This window comes from Pelophylax lessonae, assembly GCF_965119305.1.
Source record: "Pelophylax lessonae genome assembly, chromosome: 3".
In the NCBI taxonomy this organism is placed as follows: domain Eukaryota; kingdom Metazoa; phylum Chordata; class Amphibia; order Anura; family Ranidae; genus Pelophylax; species Pelophylax lessonae.
In genome coordinates this window covers 306899236-306925707 of record NC_138770.1, presented here as the reverse complement: position 1 = coordinate 306925707, position 26472 = coordinate 306899236, and the positions used below count along the sequence as shown (strand labels likewise).

The following is a 26472-nucleotide window of genomic DNA, read 5'->3' as shown; positions in this document are numbered from 1 at the left end:
CTACTTCCTCCTACCTACTCGACTTTCCAAATGGCCAGTTAGACCCACTCATTATAGAGATGGGAATGCTGTGGGAGACAGGGGCAGGTCAGCCTTCATATCAACCAGGAACTTGCAGATGATAGCTTGCGGGTACTCTCGTGTAATATTGCTGGTATACTCTGATTGTTAATGAATGGTTCTATAACTGAAATTTTAATTATATATAAATATATATATATATATATATATATATATATATGTATGTATATATATACATATATATATATATATATATATATATATATATATATATATATATATATATATATATATATATATACATACATAGGTACTTGCTGAGACTTTTGATCTTTTGAAAGTGTTTTTAATGCTTTCACTAAATCAGACATACACAAACTGAACTTAGCGTAATGTAATAAAACACATTAGCTGAATTACAGAAGAAAGTGAGAATCTTTACTCAAAAAATGGTGAGTAATGACTTTATCCAGTTTATTTATTACAGACATTTATACAGAGACATCAATTTATACAGCGCTTTACATTATATATTATATTATATTATATTATATTATATTATATTATATTGTACATGCATATTAGTCCCTGCCCTTATGAAGCCTAAAGTCTGTATCTCACATACAAACATACACACATACATGGGCCAATTTACACAGGAACAAATTAAAAGCTATATTCATCTTTAAGGAATAAATACACATATTTTTGCCAGAAAAAACGGCATTCATTATTTTTCCCACAGAAGCCTGCAAAGTTTTGCACCCATGATCAGTGAATCATGGGTGCAGTGTCAGGCTCCTGCAGACTCTTCCTCCAGCTTTCTGCTCTTACCTCTGTATGGGTTTTCAGTTTGAAAGATGGAAGAAGATTTATTGGACTACAAGTGTGTTGAATTCTGCGCTCATAGTTCTTTGAAACTACGAGTCTGTATGCTACGGTGGCCAGAATGACTTGTAGTTTATTCTTTCACATATCCTTCGGCTGTGTGGGAAGAGCTCCACACAGCTGCGCCTATTTTAAATGTGACAGTGGCTGAGGGGGAGAGAAACCCCCACATTCTGACACATTGTGGGAGGAAGCTCAGGGGATGAGGATTGGGGTGCTTAGCAACGTGTTACATGTTACTCCCTAAATACAGGTAATATTTTTGCCTAAACAATGTTTTCTTCTACAGACAGCTTTCCACCTAATGTGACCGGACCAACCACCCTCCAGACCAAACTCCTTGAATCTGTGACAGTGTTCTATACAGCCACCGATAACAACAATGACACAGTGATCTTTTCCTTGCAGACAGACTCTTCTGATATCAATATAACAGGTGAATACATTGCTTTCCAGTACCATGATTCTTTTTCATGACTATAAATTCACCTTCTGATGCCTTACTAATTATGTGTCCTCTCTATCATGCAGAGAATGGAATGCTAGTATGGCTTCCCACCAGTTCTTCTCCCGTTAATGTTTCTATAATAGCTAATAATTCCAAAACCACTACTTCGGTTGTCCTAACCTTGGTTCTCTGCAACTGTACCAACAATGGCAGTTGTTTGTATGACAGCGAAGTAAGCTTGGGAAATGAAACCACAACTTTCATGGTAAGCAGTAAAAACATGATTTTTTTAACATAAAACAAAAAAGATGTAATATCAATTACAATGGGCACTATTCAAAGCACTGTTGTATGTATATATGTTTTAAGTCACAAATGATTTTTTGTCTTTTTGCAGGTTGCAGGATGTAACTGTTCTGCTGCATGGACCGGGATGTACTGTGATGAGGATTTCAATGCTTGTGAAAAGAACCAATGTTTTGATAACAAAACTTGTGTAGACAAAAAAGCTCCAGAAACAGGATTTAAGTGTGGAGCATGTCCTCCTAGTCTAACAGGAGATGGAATAACCTGTACAGGTAGGGAAACGGATCTCTCTACATGTTGTGACATTCGGTAGCCAAGTTTACATTGTATTTCTTACAATGAAAATTTGCTTGCTGGGCAAGTGCTAGAGGGATTCCCCTATTATCATTGGCTAAAAGAGGACAAGACACATACAATATTTATCTTGCTCGGGACTACATAAATTTATTGTAGTCATACAAATAACATTAACATTTTTACTACAATGTTATTGTGTTTAAACTATTAATAGTAAGCTTGAAATAATTCAGTGCCTTTACATTTACTTTGTAGGCCCTTCCTCCCTCCTAGTTTTAAGCTAACCTTTACCCGACTGGCCATAATATTAGCTATGGGGCCTCCTTGGCACGACACCTCTTCAGGAAGAAACTCATCCTTTGGGCCCGTGCTGCAATGGATAGGTCTTGTAGAAGCCTTTTAGTGCATTAGTGGATTTATAATAAGGAAAAGGTGAATTTTCCAAGAAGCTGACATCATAAATGTTAAAGAACTAATCTAAAATATTCCTGTTTTTTTTTCCTAGCTATTAATGAATGTTATCTAAATATTTCGACTTGTCAGCAAATCTGTAACAATAATGTAGACGGATACAACTGTAGTTGTGAGGAAGGCTATAAAGTGAACTCACTGAACAGCTCCTTGTGTGATGGTAAGTCCATGATGATTAACCCATGCTTCATAACAAATACTGTTACATGAGAAGGTGACACTTTAATGGCATTCATTTATGTAAAGTTAGATCATTTGAATACTATTGAGATGAGATATTTCCTTGGTTAAAAGTATATGTTAACAAATGTAAGGTTTGCGCTCTTCTTTTCAGACATTGATGAATGTGTCAACGTCACATCTCCATGTGGTATAAATGCCAACTGTACAAATGTCCCTGGAAACTTCTCCTGTGCGTGTTTGCCTGGTTATAAAGGTGATCCATCTTGGCTGTGTGTGGGTAAGTCTAACAGTTCCCCTGTCCTATATAACAAACAACTTGCATTGATAAACTCATGGAAATGTTAGATAACTAACATGCTCTCTTGCAAAGAAATTACTTTGAAATCCAAAGAAATCTATTTTTGTATAAACCTATTTGCCAAAAGTTTACATAGGACCCTGGTTTAGGGTTCTACACAGCTATTTTCTGAAATATGGATACAATTACAGACAAGGCAGTAGATTTGTTAATGTTTTGAAATGCATTTAAAAATGATCAGCCTAAGGCCTCTTTCACACGGAGCGGACCATATTGTGATCCGCTCCGGCACTTTTTTTTTTTTTTTACGGACACGGATGACACTTGTGTCATCCGGTCCGTTTGTCCGCATATCATCCTATCCGTTTGCGGATGATATACGGACATAATGTATGTCTATGGGATTGCAGATGTCAGCGGATGACACCGCGGACATCTGATTTTGCGTCCTTTCCATTTTTTAAACGGAAGAAAAAATAGGGTTCTGTTCTGTTCCAAAAGAGGAACAGAACTGAAAGGACGCAAATCGGATGTCAGCGGATGGTCATCCGCTGACATCTGCAATCCATCCCATTGACATGCATTATGTCCGTATATCACCCGCAAACGGATGGGGTGATATACGGACATACGGAACGCCCGTGTGAAAGAGGCCCAAATGAACTTTTATCAGTGTATGTTAGTATATTTGAAATCTACCTGGTTTTTATATTTGGATTGCAAAGTATATACATAAGGGAATTCATATTTGCTCATTATACACAAGCTGTACTGTTCATCTTTCTCATTGTATATTTACCATTTAGATGCAACTGGCTAAACGAATCAAACTCTCTGTGTAGCCTAGATTATATAAGATTCTGAGAGGTCTGAATGACTGCAGGGAAATAAAGATAACCACTAGAGGTAGAATCCTTCTGTGTGTAATTCAATGAAGTAGTACGTCAAACATGATATGTGAAAATTACTCTAAAACACTTAGGGGTCTATTTATAAATGTTTTCACCAAAAACTCACTGAATTTTCAGCCAAGAAACAATTTTCTAGTTGGATTATTTGGATAAATGCATAAATCCTTGGCGAACATTGTGTGAATCTTGTGTACACAATTCATTACGTAGACCCCATTATTGTGAACATAAAAATAATTACGCAAAAGCAGAGATGTATAGAAAAACAGCCACAATTTTTGACCAGTAATCTTCATTTTCTTTAGTTGGAAAAATTACATCATTGTAATCTTTGCAGATATCAACGAGTGTGCCATGAATGAGACTGTGTGTCCCGAACAATCTCTATGTATTAACACTAATGGATCCTATCAGTGTGACTGCCTATCTGGATTTGATGGAGCCAATTGCTCTGGTAAGATTTAGTCTCAAGTCTGAGACAAGCAATGAGCAAAAAAGATTTGTTAGCTTTTCAGTGGATTTATTTTTGCTACACCCATTGCCCCCAAAATACTCTATATGTTTATGGTAAAATCTGGTTTCATTGCCTTATTCAAGTGTGTTTAGTACACTAAAATGGTATAAAAAAAAAAAGAAAAAAGAAGTAGGTGTGAGGAGCAGATTGTAAACATTTTTGATGACTATGCATTATGTTTTTTGCTATATAGTATGTCCAACAAGGTTTTTTCCCTTGGGAGTTTTGGGGATTAGGTTAGGAGGAGAATAAGGTAGAGGATATAGTCTAAGAAGCATCAAGAATTAAAAATATTTTTATGTGTTTATATGTTACAGATATAAATGAATGTTTGGCAAATTCCACAATCTGTCCCCTAAATTCGTACTGTAATAATACTATTGGCTCCTTCGTCTGTACGTGTGAAGTCGGTTTTGGTGGAGAAAACTGCACAGATATTGATGAATGCGCTCTTGGAACACACAACTGTAGTTGGGCCGACTGTGTGAACACTGTAGGATCCTATAAATGCAACTGTAGGACAGGATACACTGGTGATGGGGTGCAATGTATAGGTAAGTCTTCAAACTTGAACACTCCCATTACTGCTAATAGAACATAACAGGCTTTATTTAACAGCCACTTACACAAGATTATGTAGGTTTTCAAAGCAGCAATCATAAATGATTACAACAATTGTTTTCATTTTCATTTATTGCCTTATTTCTGGCCTTCAGGCCTTGTTATCCCCTTATAAACACATATTTTGTCATTCCTAGTTATATTTCTATTTGTATTAAATCTTAAATTATATATAATTTTTCAGATATTAATGAGTGCCAAACAAATGCTTCCATTTGTGGAGCACATGCTTCCTGTAACAATACCGTTGGCCGCTATGAATGCCACTGCAATGATGGGTTTACGTTGGTGAAAGGAACTTGTAAAGGTACGTATTGTTTAGATGGTTTTGGATATTCCCCTGTCAACTTTTTCCAAGTCCCAGTAGCAAACATAAAGTCGAAGAATGTGCCTTTTTAGTTTTAAAGCCTTGGACTGTGTTTACCTGTATGTACTGAATTGTACATGAATTATCTGATAAAGTCTTCTGAGCACATGGAGACAAAAGTTTTAAAATCTTGTCTGTGCACCCTTACTCTATAACAACATGCTTGACTTCTTTGTTTTTGGATTCTGAGCCCGGTCTGTCTTACCTAGGCCTCATCTACCATCCCACTTTTTACTAAATGTGCTTTATTGGCCACAAAGAACTCTCTCACTAAATAGTGAAATATAGGCAGGTCAGTGGCGACTCTAGGAACAATATGTAGGAGGGGGGGCACTAATAATTTTCACCACTGTATCATGCCACTGAAAGAACGAAAAAAGTATATATATATATATATATATATATATATATATATATAAGGTTACAATATACAATACGAGAGTAATGCAGTATGCAATGATACCTTTTTATTGTACTAACCTAACACTTAAAAGACAAGCTTTCAAGAGTTTTCCTTTTATCTTTAGGTATTGCTTCAGTCCCGAGAAAGAGGAAAACTCTTAAAAGCTTTACTTTAAAGTTTAAAGCAATTTCAGCAAACAGTTTACGCAGTAAATACCCCTAGTATTGGTGCCAGTTTATGCAGTAATGGCTCCTAGTATTGGTGCCAGTTTACGCAGTTCATAACCCCTAGTTATGGCGCCAGTTTACGTAGTAATAAATCCTAGTATTAGTGCCAGTTTATGCAGTAATAAAGTCTAGTATTGGTGCCAGTTTATGCAGTATTAAAGTCTAGAATTGGTGGCAGTTTATGCAGTAATAAAACCTAGTACTAGTGCCAGTTTACGCAGTAATAAAGCATAGTATTGATGTCAGTTTATGCAGTATTAAAGTCTTGTACTGATGCCAGTTAATGCAGTAATAAAACCTAGTATTAGTTCCAGTTTACGCAGTAATAAAGCATAGTATTGGTGCCAGTTTATGTAGTATTAAAGTCTAGTATTGATGCCAGTTTTTGCAGTAATAAAACCTAGTATTGGTGCCAGTTTACGCAGTAATAAAGCATAGTATTGATGTCAGTTTATGCAGTAATAAAGCCTAATATTATTGCCAGTTTACACAGTAATAAAGCCTAGTATTCATGCCATGCTCTCAGCGTGGAGGAGGTAGGGAAGAATAGTGGGACCTACCAACCACAGTGATGAAAGTGTTAAGGCCAACCGCGACAGTGGCGGCAGTCTTAACACTTTTATCAACTTCATGGGAGATCTTTATGATATCCCTGAGGGTCTCCTGATGCTTTACAGTACAGCGCACCTCTCCATCCCTGACTGCTTTGTTCTGCCCCCCATCGTGGCGAAACTAAGGGGGAAGGCTTCTACAGCACACCTCTCCATCTGGGACTCATGCCCCTACAGCAGGGGTGCCCAAACTTTTGAGGATTGAGGGCCACTTTAGCGACTTGGTAACTGGTCATGGGCCACAATAAGTGAAGCGGGCAGATGACAGGTCTGCGTGCACTAACCATATGCAGAGCAGACATGGACACAGCCCGCTCTACTCTATGGGCCTTTCCAATCTGATCTGCCTTGTCACAAGGGGATGAATCCCCTTTTGTTTTTTTAAGTTGATCGGATTGGAGATCTGCGAATAGAAATGGACACAAGTCTGTTTACATCTTCCACTCTGTAGAGGTGAATGGGGGGTCAGATTGGGTCCACCTTAAAAACAGACAGGTGGACCCGATCGGACTGATGGTGTGAAAGGAGCCTAAGGCTGCTTTCACAAGGATGCACTGCGGTTTACCTAAACCTCAACTGACCTGAATGTTCACTTCTTCCTCAGGATTCCTGCAGGTATAGCTGGCTGCTGCTGTCCCTCAGGTGGGTATGACTGGTGGCTGCTGCTGCTGGCTGGCCTCCAGGGCTGGTACTGCTGGTGGGTACTGCTGGAAGGTGCTGCTGGCTGGTATTGCTGGCTGGTACTGCTGGCGCGTATTGCTGGCAGGTACTGCTGGTGGGTTTTGCTGGTTTGTACTTCTGGTGGGTACTGCTGGTTAGTACTGCTGGGCTGGCTGGCACTACTGGTGGGTACTGTTGATTGGTACTGCTGGTAAGTCCTGCTGGCTGGTACTGCTAGTGGGTACTTCTGGCAGCTACTGCTGGCTGGTACTGCTGGTGGGTACTTCTGGCTGGTACTGCTGGTGGGTACTGCTGGCTGGTACTGCTAGCTGGTACTGCTGGCAGGTACTGCTGATGGGTCCTGCTGGCTTTTAATTCGGGTGGGTACTTCAGGCTTTTACTGCTGATTGGGACTTCTGGTAGATACTGCTGGCTGTTACTGCTGGCTGGTACTTCTGGCTGCTACTACTGGTGGGTACTGCTGGCTGGGACAGCTGGCTTCTCTGAGACACAAACAGATTGTGGCAGGAGTGGCACTGGAGGAAGCATGTGGCTGCAGTAGAGAGCAGAGCCAATGCTTCCTGTATCACTCCTGTCACAGGTGGAGTACATTTGATATCACTTCGATTGTGACAAGAACCATAACTATACAGGAACCATTGGCTCTGCTTCCTCTAGTGCCGACTCCGTTCGCCACAGTAATGCTTGAGGATGGTGGGTCAGGATCCCACAATCCAGGTTTACCAACCCGCCATCCCAGAGGAGGACGTTGGATCCTGTTGGGGGGCACAGTATAATGTTTTGGGGGCCATGCCCCCCTCTGCCCCCCCCCCCCTAGTGACATCACTGAGGCAGGTATGCCTGGGAATGACCAAGTTGTAAATTTGAGGAAGCAACTTAAGAATTACACCTGAAAGGGGGAAATCCTTTTCTAGATAATAAAATAAGAGAAGAAACTTCATTAAGAGCATTCAGAGGCTCCTAATTAAGGTAAGATATAGCAAAATAGTGACTTACCAGTTAGGGCTGCAACTGTATAAATGCTTTTTGCTCCTGTACATTATAATGAGCCAGGTAAACTCTGCTTGTCTCTGTTGTCCATACCAACCAATAAACCTTTTCTTTCATTCTTTTTTTAATTCCTTAGAAACATAAAAGGGAACAAAAGAATGGTGGCTAACCAAGGTTTCAGTTGTGAAATTGAATTCTGTGCTATAGACATAACCCCCCCCCCCCCCCTTCCATTGATATAATCTTTAGTAGATGCTTGTTGATTGCCATTCAAAGCTTAACTTATGTTTTTTTGTGTTGAAGATGTTGATGAATGTGCCTCGCCAGAGTACTGTAAAGGTGCTGGAACAAGTTGTATAAACACAGAAGGCAGTTATAATTGCAGTTGTCAGCAAGGTTACCAATCAGTCAATGAGAGCTGCGCAGGTATGTATAATTACTGTTCATAAAGATTTTACAAAACCAAATCTGAGTCAAATATCATTGGTTGAAACTGACTTTTTAAGTTTATCATGAAAACAGCAACAGAGATACCAGTTGTGTAGTATAAATTACACTCACGGTGAACATTCTGTGTAGAATATATAGATTTTATAGGGTTTTCCAAAGAAATGGGGCATGTAGCACGTGTGGTACTCACCCTCTATGTAGGTGGGACACTGCAAAGCTCATGATTTCTGTAAAGAACTGCCCTGTGGGAAAATAGATTTATTCTTGTGTCACCTGCCATTAGATACCATGGGGTGCAGTACAGCAGATTATACCCTCAGATGCCTAAATAATACTATCAACAAATTGTTTCTGATTTTTTAAACTAAAATTATCTGTATAGTTGCAAGAAACTGAACTCATTGGGTTAAAGTAAAGTTTGGATAAACACTGTAGTAAATTAGGAGGGTAAGAATCAGGGGAGTATCATGAAATGAGTGGGCCCGTGTGCAAGATCAAAAGTGGGCCCCGTGCATTGATAGGGAGGAGTGTGAAGTGTATGGCAGTCGGTAGTATGTGCAGAAGAGGAGTGCGTAGTGTATGGAGGTGGGCAATATGTGCAGGAGAGGAGTGCAGAGTGTATGGAGGTTGGTAGCATGTGCAGGATGGTGTCAGTAGGGCAAGTTCTTTATTATTATTTTATTTTATTTTTTTTTTACAAATGTAGCACTGCCCCTTTGAGGACTGCTGAATTCTTCACCTTCGGATCCCCCTGGGTTTCCATTAGCAACTGCAGCATGCACAATTTAACACTTTACTCCTTGGCTCAGTCAATGAACAGTCTAGGGGATGTAGTTGTTTTTTTGTTGTTTTATTTGATTAGGGATGGGAGAAGGGAAGAGTGGGATACTCCAAATTAAACCATTCACAATGGAAGAGGACTCTCACTGATGATGCAGCCAGGCTGCAGATTCACCGTGCCACTAGATGAATTTGGGTTAGGTCTCTGTATAGATGACTTGTTTGGGTAGATTATCTTCAGGATACACTCCTAGTATCCCCTTTCACTCAACAGACTGACACCCGTCCTCTGACTATCCTACATCGGAGTGGCCCCCTTTAGGTCAGGCTCCTAGACACAATCTCCTGTACTCACAATACTGTTTTTCGAGGGTCTCCAGTGTCTCCACCCCTCCAGTCAGCTCTCCTGGACCTCTGGATTCAGTTCCTTTCCTCTGGTCCCCAGGCCGACCACCTGTGACCACTTGCCACCACTACAGAGGAGGAGGCAGCCGCCACCCTCCCTCCAGGACTCTGCTCACCAGCCAAAGACCCCGCAGCACATGTGCTCCTGGCCTTTATACAGTAGCCAATCTCTGCCAATCCCTGGGACTGTATCAAAGCCTGTGTACCCATTGGTCAGGTTTCCTCCCACTGTCCAACATGCCTCCCTATTAAACCATTGTGAAACACTATCTTGGCCCAATAAATCACACACTGAGCACATAGAGCAGACCTAACTCTTTTCTTTGTATTCTTTTTTTTTTTTCATGTTTTCAAAATACTTTTGGGGGGCCAGTGAATAGTGTCAGTAGGGTAGTGGACTGTGTCAGTAGAGCAATGCACAGTGTCAGAAGAGAAGGACAGGGGGCCAAGTGAGGACACAGAGGGGACGGAAAAAGACACAGGGGGACAGTTGGGGGTGATTGGTACAGTGGTGGGGGGCAGTTACCGCAGGGCCATTGTTAGAAATCATGGGGCCCCCTGCAGCCTACCCTTGACCCTGCATACCTGCCAAAAGAATGCAGCTTTGTCTTCAAGGGGGACAAAAGGGGGCACTGGTGCTCAGTAGGGGGAGATTTGGGTCCTGATGCTTATTGGGGAGAGATTGGGGGTCCTGATGCATAGTAAGGATAGAAGGGGGTTCATGATGCATAGTGGGGAGAGAGACGATGGTCCTGGTGCATAGTGGGGGGAAATGGGGGGGGGTCCTGGTGCTTAGTGGAGAGAATTGGGGGCTCTGATGCTTAGTGGGTAGAGATGGAGGGGTCTTGGTGCTCAGTGGGGAGAGATGGGGTCTTGCTGCTTAGTAGGGGGGAGATTGAGGGGGTTCTGGTGCTTAATAGGAGGAGTTGATGAGCCCTGGTGCTTCGTGGGGAGAGATGAGGGGTCCTGGTGCTTAGTGGGGAGAGATGGGGTGGGGGCCTTGGTGCTTAGTGGGAGAGATAGGGAGTTCTGGTGCATATTAGGGAGAGTCGGGGGGTCCTGGTGCTTGGTGGTGGCAGATTGAGGGGCACTGCCAGTCAGTGGGGGAGAGGCACTTGCGCTCCTTAACTGGCTGCTTTATCCATATGGAATCCTGTTTAGAAGGACCATCATCCTCTCGCTTTTCTTCTCGGCTGATTTTTCTAGTCTGAAAGGATGCCAGGGATGCCAGTGCAGTGATAGTTTAGAAGATGATCTCACAGAAAGCTAAAAGCAAAAGAAAACCTCAGGCTCTGACTGATGACCCATCTATTGCAGAGCCCAGCAGAGGAGGCCAGTGGTGGAAGTCTTCCTTTGCTGCCACTTTTTGTTTACTTGGCTGAGCTGTCACTGCCCTGGCTTACCCATCATCTCTCAAGGCGTGCTGGCCTGGCCACAGGAGCAGTGATATCACTATTACTTGTTAGCAGCAGCGGTGCCCCGCCCCCCTCTTCCTTCAATGCGGCGCCTGGGGCCCTCTGGATGAAAAGATGGGCCCCCACCGCTGCACCAATCATCCCTGACAACCCTGTATCATCCATGCGTGCAGGGTGGGTCAGCGCACAGTGGGCCCCCCACCCTTGGGGCCCATATGCAGTGAACACCCTGCACACATGGATGATATGCCACTGGTAAGAATGTAAATGCATTGGTACTAGCTGTAAATAGAAACTGTTAAATCTGCATGTCTGGAAAAGGTTGGACTACATTTTAAAGGATACAAAGATCATTCTGTGAGAGCAGTTTATTAGCTAAATAACAAAGTTAAAATCTTTATATAAATGCGCTTGCTGTAAACATTCATACTTAAATACTGAGACGTAGGCGATCCCTGAAAACTCACCTCTTCAGGGAAGCATATAACGCCTCCAACTAATCGTTTATTACTTCACCTCCTCCCTCACAGTTATAACCTTTTGAACCACTTGCCCCACCCTCTTATGTAAGCTCTCATGAACAGGGCCCTCTTAACCCTCTTTATTTTATTGTATTGTAACTGTACTGTCTCCCTTTTATATTGTAAAGTGCTGCGTAAACGGTTTGCGCTATATATATCCTATATAATAAAAATAATAATCTGATAAACATACTGTTACAGTATGCTGCATATTAAATTATAAAATATGCAATGTTTTGGCAGATATTGATGAATGTCTTTCTTCTGCACTAAACAACTGTTCTGAGCATGCCATCTGCACCAATGTGTCTGGATCTTTCTTGTGTGAATGCATGGCAAACTACACAGGGAATGGTGTTATCTGCACAGGTAAGTTACCACAATAGTATTTATTTCAGATAATGTACACTTTTAAGCAGGAAATGGAGAAATGTCTGTCCAGAATTTTCTGTCGAGATCCAAAGTTATGTTGGTTATTGGATGGTGACCAACTCTTATCTGTGCTGATATTTGGGATACTTTTTATGACTTATGATAGTCACATATTTTCACGGTCAAAGTATTGTAAATTTTCTTTTTTTTTTAAAAACAAACATGTTATATTTACCTGCTCTGTGCAGTTGATTTTTCACAGAGTGGCCCACATCCTCCTCTTCTCGGGTCCCTCTTTGGCTCTCCTGGCCCCTTCCTCCTGTTGAGTGCCCCCACAGCAAGCGGCTTGCTATGGGGCACTCGAGCTGGGTCCATTCAGAAACGGAGAAGTGACCCGCCCCCTCTCTCTCCTGATTAGCTGACTGGATTTGATTGACAGCAGCGGGAGCCAGTCACTCCGCATTGCTGTCTCAGTCAATGAGGAGGGGGCAGTTGAGACACTCCTGCATCATCGCTGGATAAAGATGAGCTCAGGTAAGTATTTGGGGGCTGAGGGGGGGGGGGCTGCTGTACACAGAAGGTTTTTTTTTTTTCTCTTAATGCATAGAATGCATTAAGATAAAAAACCTTCTGCATTTACAATCCCTTTAGGCCAGGGTTGTGTGATATATTTACATTATGCAAGGTGCATTGGGTAATCTGATTTATCTCTATTTTAAACACACAAAATTAGCCACAGGAGTTGTTCACTTTACATGTGGAAAGTTGGTAACTTTCAGGAAACTTTACATTTCCTTTATGAAATAATATAGTGATGGTGATATAATTATGTGCAATATTGACTTAATTATCTTATCAGATGTAAAAGTAATGGGCTCCTTGTAAGTTGGAAAAAGTCATTTCAGCAATACAGCTAATATTTGTAACCACTTAAACTATACATATTATGCATTAATAAATATTTAATAAATATGCTGCAAAACTGCAAGACTGATAATACAAAGTATAGTAATTCACCAAAGGGAGTACACCCCTCACATTTTTGAAAATATTTCATTATACCTTTTCATGTGACGACACTGAAGAAATTACACTTTGCTACAATGTAAAGTAGTGAGTGTACAGCTTGTATAACGGTTTAAATTTTCTGTTACCTCAAAATTACTCAACACACAGCCATTAACCGGTTGCCGACCGCCGCACGACTATATACTGCGGCGGTCAGCCCCGGCCAGGCAGAGTGACGTATCGGTACGTCACTCGCCTGTCACTGACTTGCGAGCCTATCGCGGGCGGGCGCGCGCCCGCCGAGGCGCGCGCCCGCCGCGGCTCGTTCACAGGCAAGTCAGTGCGTGTGACCGGCGGACTCGATGTCCGCCAGTCACACTGCGATCGCTCCTGTGAAGGGAGAAAGACAGAGCAGCTTGTGTAAACAAGCTGCCTGTCAGTTCTCCCTGTGTAAAAGTGAAGATCTGACCGTTCTACTATGTAGAACGGTGGATCTTTGCTTTTACACCAATAGGAATGTCCCTACACAGTTAGAAGCACGCCCCTAGGACACACTTAACCCCTCCCTGTCCAATAAAGTTAACCCCTTCCCTGCCAGTGTCATTTTTGCAGTAACAGTGCATATGTATAGCACTGATTACTGCAGTAATGTCACTGGTAACCCCAAAAGTGTCAAAAATGTCAGTCAAGGGTCCGATCTGTCCGCCGCAATGTCGCAGTACCGAAAAAAAAATCTCAGATCGCCGCCATTACGCGTTAAAAAAAAAACACCAAAAATGACAAAAATCTTTCCCTTTGTTAGTAAACGCGATAACTTTTGCGCAAACCAATCAAAATACGCTTTTTGCGATTTTTTTTACCAAACATAGGTAGCATAAAACAAATTGGCCGAAAAATGTTAAAAAATTTTGATTTTTACTTTTTTTTTGGGGGAATTTCATATAAAAAAATGTGAAAAATATTGTTATTTTTGCAAAATTTACGCTCTTTTTTTGTTTATAGCGCGTGATCAAAAAATCGCACAGGTGATCAAATACCACCAAAAGTAAGCTCTGTTTGTGGGAAAAAAAGGACGTCAAATTCGTTTAGGTACAGCGTCGCACGACCGCGCAATTGTCCGTTAAAGTCACGCAGTAAAAAATCGCAAAAAAACCCCTGGTCCTTTAGCAGCCAAATCCTCCGGGGCTTAAGTGGTTAATGTCTATACCGCTGGCAAAAAAAGTGAGTACACCCCTAAGTGAAAATGTCCATATTGGGCCCAAAGTGTCAATATTTTGTGTGGCCACCATTATCTTCTGGCACTGCCTTAATCCTCTTGGGCATGGACTTCACCAGAGCTTCACAGGTTGCCACTGGAGTCCTCTTCCACTCCTCCATGATGACATCACAGATTTTGGTGGATGTTAGAGACCTTGTGCTCCTTCACCTTCCGTTTGAGGATGCCCCACAGATGCTCAATGGGGCTTAGGTCTGGAGACATGCTTGGCCAGTCAATCACATTTACCTTCAGCTTCTTTTGCAAGGCAGTGGTCATCTTTGTGTTTGGGGTGTGTTTGGGGTCATGTTGGAATACTGCCCTGCGGCCCAGTCTCCGAAGGGAGGTGATCATGCTCTGCTTCAGTATGTCACAGTACATGTTGGCATTCGTGGTTCCCTCAATGAACTGTAGCTCCCCAGTTCTTGCAGCACTCATGCAGCCCCAGACCATGACACTCCCACCCCCATGCTTGACTGTAGGCAAGACACACTTGTCTTTGTACTCCTCACCTGGTTGCCGCCACACACGCTTGACTCCATCTGAACAAAATATCTTGGTCTCCTCAGACCACAGGACATAGTTCCAGTAATCCATATCCTTAGTCTGCTTGTCTTCAGAAAACTGTTTGCAGGCTTTCTTGTACATCACCTTTGGAAGAGGCTTTCTTCCTGGACGACAGCCATGCAGACCAATTTGCTGCAGTGTTTGGCGTGTGGTCTGAGCACTGACAGGCTGACCCACCACCCCTTTAACCTCTGCAGCAATGCTGGCAGCACTTATACGTCTATTTCCCAAAGACAACCCCTGGATATGAAGCTGAGCACTCAACTTCTTTGGTCATCCATGGCTAGGCCTGTTCTGAGTGGAACTTGTCTTGTTAAACCACTGTATGGTCTTGGCCACCGTGCTGCAGCTCAGTTTCAGGGTCTTGGCAATCTTTTTGTGGCCTAGGCCATCTTTATGTAGAGCAACAATTATTTTTTTCAGATCCGCAGAGAGTTCTTTGACATGACGTGCCATGTTGAACCTCCAGTGACCAGTATGAGAGAGTGAGAGGAATAACACCAATTTAACACATCTTCTCCCCATTCACACCTGAGACCTTGTAAGACTAACGAGTCTCATGACACCGGGGAGGGAAAATGGCTAATTGGGCCCAATGTGGACATTTTCACTTAGGGATGCACTCGCGTTTGTTGCCAGTGGTTTAGACAATAATGGCTGTGTGTTGAGTTATTTTGAGGGGACAGAAAATTGACACTATTATGCAAGCTCTACACTCACTACTTTACATTGTAGCAAAGTGTCATTTCTTCAGTGTCGTCACATGAAAAGATATAATAAAATATTCACAAAAATGTGAGGGGTTTACTCACTTTTGTGAGATACTGTAGGTCATCTATGTAGATGGAGCAACATAATCCAATTCTTTCTAAACATCATCACTCTTCTTACAAATTCTTTTACCATAATTCATCACATAAATAAAGCAAATATGTTTCTTCTTCTGTTAATTAAGTAAGAAAAGCTATCTTCTTGTGCTTTTGTGTAGTCCTTAGTATGCGTTCAAAGTTATATATGTTAATATACTTGATTTACTATACAATATTTTTTTCTAATTTAGTTTTAGATGAATGCCTTCTAAACACAACACACTGTGAACATAACTGTACCAGCTTTCTTGGTGGGCACATTTGCAGCTGCAAGGATGGCTACAAAGTGAATGCACTCAATAGCTCTAAATGCGATGGTAATTACTTTTGTGTTTTCACTTATCTCCATTGTCTGTTAGTATGAACTTTCATTCTGGAATGGGATGTTTGGAGTTGTTTTATATAAGTTTATACACTGTAAATTAGAAAACTGTTTTTTCAAAATCTCAGTCTTGTTTACTAAACACCCTTAAACTGAAATTCCTTGGCAACCTTGATAAAAAAAAAATCATAATAATGTAGAAAACATAATCTGTCTCCATACATACAAAAATATGTGTATGTAAGTGTTTAATCTATTTTAAGTTCTCTATTATTTGTTCTATACATTTATATGTATGCCATTATACTATACAACTCTTTCTGGTGTACAGAGTGCTAATTAAAAGAGTCCAGGGTAGCTGGCAATGTAATAACTCTAACACAGATATACAGATTGATAACACAATACCAACTTTGATGGCAGTCAATTAATATGCTTTTATAATATGGTTTTGGAATATGGAAAGTGACCAGTCTTTGCTCCCCTCTAATAGTTATCTTTCTTATGTAATCTCCCTATAGTGGTCTCCTATATATGACTATACAGTATATGTTAATGTAGGTAAACAGAAGAGCCGTGTATGATATCTGTACACTGTGTCCATTTTTAGATATTGATGAATGCGCCAATGCTACTTCTCCATGTGCTGTGAACGCCAATTGCACTAACTTACCAGGAAACTACACCTGCCATTGTATGCCAGGATACGAAGGTGATGGCTATCTACAGTGTACTGGTAAGCCAAACGCCCGTGTCTGCTCTTTTAACAATAAATGTTGTTTGACAAAATAGATAAATTGAAAAATTCACATCAATTAGCCACCTCTTTGGCACCTGCAATATGTTTTGGTTTTCTCCAGTGTAGAAACATATGGGTTAACATATGGGCTTCCATTTAATCCAGGTTTTATATATTTTCTTAGCCAAGACCGTATGGCACAGTTCATACTGGTATTAAAACTTACAGTAATTGCTAGTAAATTTTGTAGTAAATGGATAGGTTCTATGTATTTATTTATGATAGTACAGTTGTAAATTGGCTTATCTTAGGATATTACATATCATGGACACTTTCGGTGTAAGTGCAATTGTCCACTTGCTACACAAAATCCCTAATACATTTATAATGAATGAATTTGTTTGTGTTAAAAAGGTTTTCCAAATGTATTCTTTCCATTTAGAAATGCAGAGTTTTTCTTCCTTACTGCACATCCATTTGGGAACTTAGTACAGTATTTCTAATACAAAACAAGTTGAATGAAAGGGGAATTTAGATTAAAGTAGTACTTCATTTTTGTGAATTGATAGAGACCTTTAACTGTTTCTGTTTTGTAAAATAAAACATGGACCCTGTACTAAATTAGAGTTTTCCTTCTAACTGTATGTCAATACAATCTATGTTTGGGCATTTATGCTTATTACTAAAAGGTGTATAGTTTTTTTTATAATCTTTGTATTCAGCATCCTAAGAAACTTAGGCACATCATGACAATTTTATTTTTATTTTTTTTAGTCATAAATATGACAACTGAAGCTCCAACTACTCCTCATCAGAACAGTACAACAACAATGGGATATACAGCTACACCCTCAGGAAATGAGTCCTCTGTTACCACCCTAGTTCCTGTCACTAATGCCAGCAGTGTCACACCTGGTGTAAATGAAACTATTCAAAGCCCGAGCCTAACATCACCTGTAAACCAGACCACAGTGACGACTCCAGTGCCTAGGACAAACACAATTCTTGTCACATCTGATGTAAATGTAACAGGTCAGGGAACAAGTCCAGCAGGACCTACAAACCAGACTGGGATCACCACTGAAGTTCCAGTCACAAATATAAGCACCCCTGTTGTCAATTCAACTGTTCAGAGCCAAAGTACAACAGTGCTACCAACAAACCAGACCACAGTTACCACCCTAGTACCTGAAACAAGTACTACTTTAGTCACATCCAGTGTAAATGTAACAAGTCCATTGATTCCTACTACCCAGACAACACCCACCATTGAGGCACAAGTCACAAGCATAAGTGTTGCCACCACTAATACCAATTTACCTGTACAGACCCAAAGCACCACAATACTGCCAACAACACAGACCAAAGTAACCACTTCAGTACCTGAAACAAACACAACTTCAGTTACATCTGGTGTAAATGTAACAGTACCTGGAAACCAGATTACAACCAGCACTGCGGGTGTTCAAACCACAGACACATCAGTTACACCAGTGTCTACTAACAGCACATCTGTGATCTTTACAACTGGATCATTAACAACAACAACAACAACAGCTACAACTATTACTGCTATCTCAACTCAAAAAACGTCATCTACTACTACAACTACAGCAAGAACAGCAGCCACAACTACTGTGCCTACCACAAGCGGGAGTTCCGCTGCAGGTAAAAGTAATGCTAACAGAAGATAAATGTCAATGAAGAGGCTATATATATTTTTTGACGATGTATACTTTTTATGTCAAGTGTACCATTTAAAGCTGAACTCTGGCCTTACATTCAGTCTTGCACAGTTGTACAGGCTTCTGTCATGTACATAAATGGCTTACTCTACAAGACTTTTTAGCATCATTTGGTCCTAACCTGCCCAGTAGAAATGGCCTTGCGGTTCGCCCGGCGGTCGGTCCACGCCAAATTTTGCTTGTTTGCTACCTGCCAATTTTGCGAACACATGGCGCTGTTTGCGGCGGCCATATTAGTTTACATTGGGGAGAATTTTGACCCATGACACAGCCGTCAGTTGGAATGGGACAGCCAATTGAAACATTTCAGCACATGGACATGCCCCCTACCCTATAAATAGACCTGAGCTGTCGCCCATTTCACATTCTGCTTTTTGTCAGCGTAGGGAGAGATCTGCTGTGTTCATGAGGGAGAGATTGCCAGACACAAATAGCTCTGTTAAGATCCACAAAAGTCATTTTCAGAGCTGGTATTTCGGTATAGGTCTACTACAGTCTCTTCAGTTTAGGGACAGGTACCAGTCTGTGCTTTAGGGGCAGTTAGAGATCGTCAGCAGTGACACAAATCGCTCTGTTAATGTCCACAAAAGTCCTTTTCAGGGCTGGTATTTCGGTATAGGTCTACTACAGTCTCTTCAGTTTAGGGACAGGTATCCAGTCTGTGCTTTAGGGGCAGTTAGAGATCGGCAGTGACACAAATCGCTCTGTTAATGTCCACAAAAGTCATTTAAAGGGCTGCAATTTTTTTGGTATTGGTGTGCAGTGCACTATATAGGGGGGGGGAGGGGGGTAATCCACGGTATAATATACTTTGTAGAAACCATATTATAGTGGATTAGTATACTATTGTGCACTGTGCAGCATTGTGACAGGTGTGGTGACTGAGTGTTGCTGCAGCAATACTACAAATAGTGACAAATGCATTATAACTGGTGTGATAGATCATTGCCCCCCCCCCCCCCCCCCCAATACCACATATTGAAGTGGGGTGTTATCTGAGTATACTTTTACAAGTGTATTTGTGTCCTGCAACAATATTGCCTCTTTTGCTGTGTTAAGTCTGATACACACAGTGCCAAACTCACTGGCCAATTTTTTGATTTATTTTTGGTCTTTTTTTTCTTCTGACTTAATTGGCCATACACCTTTAAACTTTTGAATGAACGTTCATACTAATATTCGTATGAACTTTTATAGAAAAATGCTCAGTACATTCAATGATTTCAAACTTTTTTTTTTGCCTTTAACATTTGATTATGGATTTTCCTGACCAAAAAACGCATATCCTGTTAGAAATTCATTCATTCACAGTAATTTTCCTATTAGCCTTTAAAGGAGCCAAACTTTAGCAGGCAGATTCAACTGCTCCCTACCCCTCTTCCTAAAGAATTCCTAAAGATTTGCCTGTAAGTTTGAATTAACCAAATCATCTACACTACAATTGAGCAATAAGCCTATTCTTTTACAGGGTGTCTACAAATTACCTATTTGTAGTGTTCAGGCAGTCTGCACTGCTCTACTGATTTGTAATAACTACATTTTTAGGGCTCCTTGTTAAATTAGCTGTTTCTTCTGAAGGAAATGAGAGAGATATAGCAATATCATGGACCTTTATCCTTACAGAGACCGGCCAGTATGTCTAAGGTTTCAGAATGGAATCTTTGAGGGCAACACAACATCTTTTGAAATTTTTAAAACAAAATAAAAGGGTAGGGGATGGTGTAAAAAACTTGAATTCCAACACATGGAATATAAATAGGAAATGCTTGAGTAGGAATATTAAACTAAATTGGCACCAAAGAACTTTTCAAAAGTTGTTCATTTCTGATTGAAAACCCTCAGGAATTCAAGTAGAACTATGGTTAAAACTTTTTTTTTTCATTTTGGATCCAGCAACGGAAGGATATAACCCCTGTCAGGTTTTTTTTTTTTCATCTGTGTCCCATTGGGGAGATTTACCTTCACACCCTGTCCTATAGTCAAAACAGGAAGTGAGAGGAAATCCCTACAAATTAAGGGAATTTCTTGGGGTCTCCCAGGTCACCAGAACTAGTGTGCCCATTGGAAGATGTCCCCTCTATTATTTTTCTGAGGACAACCCAAAATTTGTGATTTTATTTTATTTTTTTTTAAAAATAGTTGTTCTAATCCCTCTTCACTTTAGCCAAAACTAATATAAAAAGCTTTGCTGTTAGTTATACTTTATTAGAGGTAACAATAATAGTTACAATCTATTATAGTGACACTTTGTTATAACTACTAACTTTAGGGGGTTGGTTTTGGTCTCTAATAAGCTTATAAAATGTGAGTGTCTGCCACGTCCCTGGATTGTACATATATATTGGGTTGGTACCTCAAGCCAAGTTTGAATGGGACTTTAGGGGCAAGTAGAGTTGATACAAGATATAAAATAATATAATTTATTAAATAAAAGGATTTCGTTACATCAAAGAAATAAGGTGTTTTGTATAGTATATAATACTGTGAGGGGTTATAGACCCCAGTGGTTAGGTGCTAGAAGGTTGGAAAAGCAGTGACATGTGTCAAAATGGTGACTGTTTGTAGGAATGGATGTCTCTGTTCTTCCCTGCTGTGTAGCCTGGAAGTTTTTTTCAGAGACGATTCCTGCGTATCCTACGCGTTTTGGCTTTCAGTAAGCCTTTTTCAAGGAGTATCGTCACAATTTCTATAACAATATTGTACAGAAGGCGTATATTATTATTAGATTGTATATACCGCTAGTTGCAAATAATAGTATAATAATGGTTGTACATACATAAATTGTTTTTTCCATGCGTGGTTCTTATGTCCAATACTGTTCAGCGAGAACCTAAAGGAGCATCCTGTAGGGATATATATTTTGTGAATGGTTGTATGGAGACTGTGCATGAAGATAGTCATGTCCGTAATATGGATGAGCTACTTACAGTATCAGAATTTTCACCAATAATTCTTAGAGCATCTAAAGTGGATATAGGCTCAGATAGGGGTAAACTTGTAGAGTTTAATAGTGGTCCCATCTGTGTCTGCAAGATATATTCTGCAGATTATAAAGGGTTAATGGTGTTAACTGGCATGTATCATATGATATAAAATGAAATAATATTATATATTATGCCAGGATCCACAATTGTAGTGAAATTACTAATCCAGATGAGGGACTATCACAGAGTTCTTGTTTTATCTCTTGATGATATGCAGCAAGGTGGTACATGCTCCGCTGCAGATATTAATATAAAATAATTATATAGATTTTTGCAAAACCTTTCTGTATTGTGGGTTAAGATGTGGTAAGTGATATATAACTCACTATTTTTCAGAGTGGGTTATCCCATCTGTCTTTATTCGCCTTTGTAGGTTTTCTTCTGTCATGAAAAAATAAAGACAGTTTCTGGTTTTGTGGCAGTGTTGCTTTCTGGTGATAATAGGCTGGTTGGATGAGTTAAAAAACTTACATTTGTAAGGGGAGGTTTGTTTGGTCCCAGCTGCGATCGCTCCTACATCCTGCTTTCTCCCTCTTTGCGAGGGAAGTGAAAGTGGACGGCAGTTCCCTGGCCTTTTAAAGCCGATTCGCTGGGTGAGTCATAGGGGTGAGCGTCAGGCCACCGATGCGGGATGTGTACAGTATGCCGATCCCCGAGCTGAGAGGGGCGGGGGGAACGGTGGAGAGATGGTACCTCCTAGAACTGACAATTTTGCCCCTGTTGTTTGGAAAAACACACAGGGGCTACCCGTGCCGGGTGAACAGTGTGGAAATGAATCAATTACATGGAATTACATTCATTCATAAATAGAATCACTTGTGTTCATAGTAGTTATTAGTAAATTGTAGTATAATCATTTATTAATACGTTTACAGTTTTAACAGCAGTTAATAACACTTAGAAACATTGGGGGAGATAGGGAAAATTGAGGATTTTTTTGTCTCAGAAAGATGTTGAGGAGATATTGTTTCGGTTTGTGGGATTTGTTTGATGGAACAATATATATTTGTCAGGGACTCAGACGCCGCTGTGCAGCCTACGATCCATCTAGGCGAGTGCTCATGCATATGCGTCATGTCGCACATCGTACCAACCCAGCCTCCTCTTAAGGATCGCTCACCCTCTCATCCAGTGCTGGATTATCGTCAGCTTCCTGTTTCCTGTTTCCTGCTTCCTGCTTCCTGTTTCCTGTTGTGACCCCGGCCTGCTCCACGGACTTGTCTCTGCCTGTTTGCTTGTGTACCGACCCCGGCTTTCTCCACGGACTTGTCTCTGCCTGATAACCTGTGTACCGACCCCGGCTTGCTCTACGGATCTGCTTCTGCCTGCTAAACTTGTGTACTGACCCCGGCTTGCTGTTACTTGGACTGACCACACGTGTATGACCCCCGGCCTGGCATTTACCACTGCACTGCTTGCTTTCACTGGAGCTTCTCAGAAGGGACCCGGATATCCCTCTCAGCCATCCACCTGCACCACCACAAGCATCCAGTGCTACTTGGGTCGCGTCACCTCCTGTCTCACTTCCAGGGGTGATTCGCACCGAGCTGCAAGGGAAGCCCTCTCAGCACATCGGCCTCCACCCAGTGATCTGACAGTATAATCCAGCCATGTCAGAGGCCGACAGAGGCGCTTCCCAGCTCGAGGCACTGTGTCAGCAAGTTTCCAGTCTGACCCAAGCAGTTCAAAGACTGCAGGATGGCTACTTCCAGCTGGAGGGTCGAGTATTAAATCTTGCAGGCTCACCACCTCCTGCTAACCCCAATCAACCTCCTGCCAGCTCGGTGCCTGTCTCCCCTCCGCAAGGACCAGTTACGGCTACCACACCTGAACCCAGGGTCCCCACTCCTGAACGCTTTCGTGGGGAGCGAAGAAAATTCAGGTCTTTTAAAAACGCCTGTCTTCTGTACTTGGCACTTCAACCTAGAACCTTCTCTTCCGAGACGGTCAAAGTGGGGTTTATAATCTCTCTGCTGGCTGAAGAGCCCCAGACCTGGGCTCATAACCTCCTGGAGCAAAAGAGTCCAGCCCTGAATTCCGTGACCTCTTTCTTTGAGGCCATGGCCCAACTATATGAGGATCCGCAACGTACAGTCACGGCCGAATCCGCTCTGCACGCCCTACAGCAGAATAAACGTCCTGTGGAGGATTACACCGTTGACTTCCGCCGATGGGCCGCGGACACGGACTGGAATGAGGCAGCCCTTAAGTACCAGTACCGACATGGACTGTCTGAAGCCCTTAAGGACGAACTAGCTCGGGTAGAGGCCCCCGCATCTCTGGAAGACCTGATCTCGCTAGCGATTCAGCTGGACAGGCGCTTGCGGGAGAGACGCTCGGAGCGTCTTCAAGGGGCTCGGCCCACCTGGGTAATGCCCAAGGTTCCACTTGCTGCCTCACCGCATCCTGAGCCTTTTGCCACCACGGGACCTGAGGGGGAGCCTATGCAAATAGGGCTGATCCGTTCCTCTTTGACCCCTGAAGAGAGGCAACGTCGACGCCAGGCTAATCTCTGCCTTTACTGTGGGGAATCCGGCCACTTCTTGCGCAGCTGCCCAGTAAGGCCCAGTAAGTGCTACACCCGACCTCTGCTGAATTGTCAAATTGCCAAACCATCCCCTGCTCATCTGGTTCTCCCTGTCTCTTTACAGGTAGCAGAAGAAAAGATTCCGCTCCTGGCAATCATTGACTCTGGGGCAAGCAGCTGCTTCTTGGACCACTCACTAGCCAAGAGATTGGGTGTCCCTCTGCAAGCCAAGAAGCAACAACTCCATATCCTGTTAGCGGATGGCACCCTGCCCAGTTCTGGACCAGTCAGTGAAGAGACACACCCTATCTTCACCACAACGGACTCCCATCACCAAGAGTTCCTTTGCTTTGATGTCCTGTCCTCACCTATGTTTCCTATCATCTTAGGACTTCCTTGGCTTCAGGCCCATAATCCGCAAATTGATTGGGTTAATAAAAAGGTCGCCTTTACCTCTAACTATTGTCTGAATCATTGCCTTCCTTCAGGATCCAATATCCCTGCTGCCTGCCTGGCCGTCGGTCCAGTATCGGATCTTCCCGAAAACGTCCCCACAGTCTATGGGGAATTCACAGACGTTTTTGACAAGAAAAAGGCCGAAGCTCTTCCTCCGCACAGACCCTACGACTGTCCTATCGAGCTTCTTCCAGGTGCAGAGATTCCTTTCGGGAGGATATTCCCTCTGTCAGAAAAAGAATTGGAGACCCTCCGAGTCTATGTTAATGAAAACCTGGAAAAAGGTTTTATTCGCCCCTCTTCTTCACCAGCAGGAGCGGGCATATTCTTTGTGGAAAAGAAGGACGGTACCCTCAGACCCTGTGTGGACTACAGGGAACTTAATAAGATCACTATTAAAAATCGGTACCCTCTACCCCTTATTCCAGAACTGTTCCAACGCTTCCGCTCAGCCCGGGTCTTCACAAAATTGGATCTCCGCGGAGCTTACAACCTGGTCCGCATCCGGAAGGGGGATGAATGGAAAACGGCCTTTAGAACTCGTTTTGGCCATTTCGAGTACTTGGTCATGCCCTTCGGGCTATGTAATGCTCCGGCCACCTTCCAACATCTGGTCAACGATATCTTCCGGGAATTTCTGGATAACTTTCTCATCGTCTACCTGGACGATATACTCATCTTTTCTCCCAACCTCGAGCTCCACCGGGTCCATGTTAAGAGAGTACTGTCTACCCTAAGGGAACATGGTCTTTATGTAAAGGCAGAAAAGTGTGAGTTCGAAAAGAGCTCCATCCAATTCCTGGGGCTTATTATTTCCACCAACGGCATTTCCATGGACCCACAAAAGGTGAAGTCCATCCTGGAATGGCCAGCCCCCACCGATAAGAAGGGGGTCCAACGATTCGTGGGGTTTGCCAACTTCTATAGAAGATTTATAAAAGGATTCTCCACAATTATTTCACCTATTACCCAGCTGACTCGTCAACAGGTGCGTTTCCATTGGTCGCAAGATGCTCAAATGGCTTTCGACAAGTTAAAAACCTTGTTTATCTCGGCACCTATTCTTCAGCATCCTGACCCAACCATGGCCTATGTGCTTGAAGTAGATGCATCAGAAATAGCCACTGGAGCAATTCTGTCTCAACGTCTAGGCCCAAAGGCCCTTCTTCACCCCGTTGCCTTTTTCTCCCGGAAAATGACTCCTCCTGAGAGGAACTATGATGTGGGGGACCGGGAACTTCTGGCCATAAAATGCGCCTTGGAGGAATGGCGATACCTACTGGAAGGGGCTGCTCATCCCATCATGATTTACACAGACCACAAAAACCTGGAGTATCTCAGGACAGCTAAACGCCTGAGACCCCGTCAGGCCCGATGGGCCTTATTCTTTTCTCGATTTAACTTTCACCTAACCTACAGACCAGGATCAAAGAATGGGAAGGCAGACGCCCTTTCCCGGATGTTTCCAGACATTCCAAATACGACTGAGCCTAACACCATTCTTTCGGCTCAAAATTTTTTACTTATCCAGACTGATTTACGGTCAGCAATCCAGCAAGCTTCCGTTCACTGTATAGAGCCGGGTGTCTCTTCCTTGAGACGACAAGAAGGATTCTTATGGTACCGTGAAAAGATCTTTGTCCCAGCACAAGCTAGACTACAGGTCTTGGAAACCTTACACGACCACAAGCTGGCCGGCCATTTCGGGGTCAAGAAGACGTGTGAGCTCATTCAGCGTCTCTTCTGGTGGCCAAATCTGGTCCGGGACTGTACCAACTATGTAAGTTCATGTGTCACGTGCCAGCGGAATAAGGGAGCTA

General features: G+C 42.2%; 1 protein-coding gene across 1 annotated transcript in view; it reads left to right on the top strand.

Moving 5' to 3' along the window:
- LOC309550512 (uncharacterized protein) overlaps nucleotides 1–26472 on the top strand; it is a gene marked incomplete at both ends in the record, with an annotated part of 232977 nt that overhangs the window by 131492 nt on the left and 75013 nt on the right. The window contains 13 exon segments of the mRNA XM_082250875.1: nucleotides 1199–1345; nucleotides 1441–1622; nucleotides 1755–1935; nucleotides 2466–2591; nucleotides 2766–2891; nucleotides 4161–4277; nucleotides 4655–4891; nucleotides 5143–5265; nucleotides 8541–8663; nucleotides 12052–12177; nucleotides 16071–16196; nucleotides 16812–16937; nucleotides 17715–18608. Coding sequence (XP_082107001.1) covers nucleotides 1199–1345; nucleotides 1441–1622; nucleotides 1755–1935; nucleotides 2466–2591; nucleotides 2766–2891; nucleotides 4161–4277; nucleotides 4655–4891; nucleotides 5143–5265; nucleotides 8541–8663; nucleotides 12052–12177; nucleotides 16071–16196; nucleotides 16812–16937; nucleotides 17715–18608 — 2634 coding nt within the window.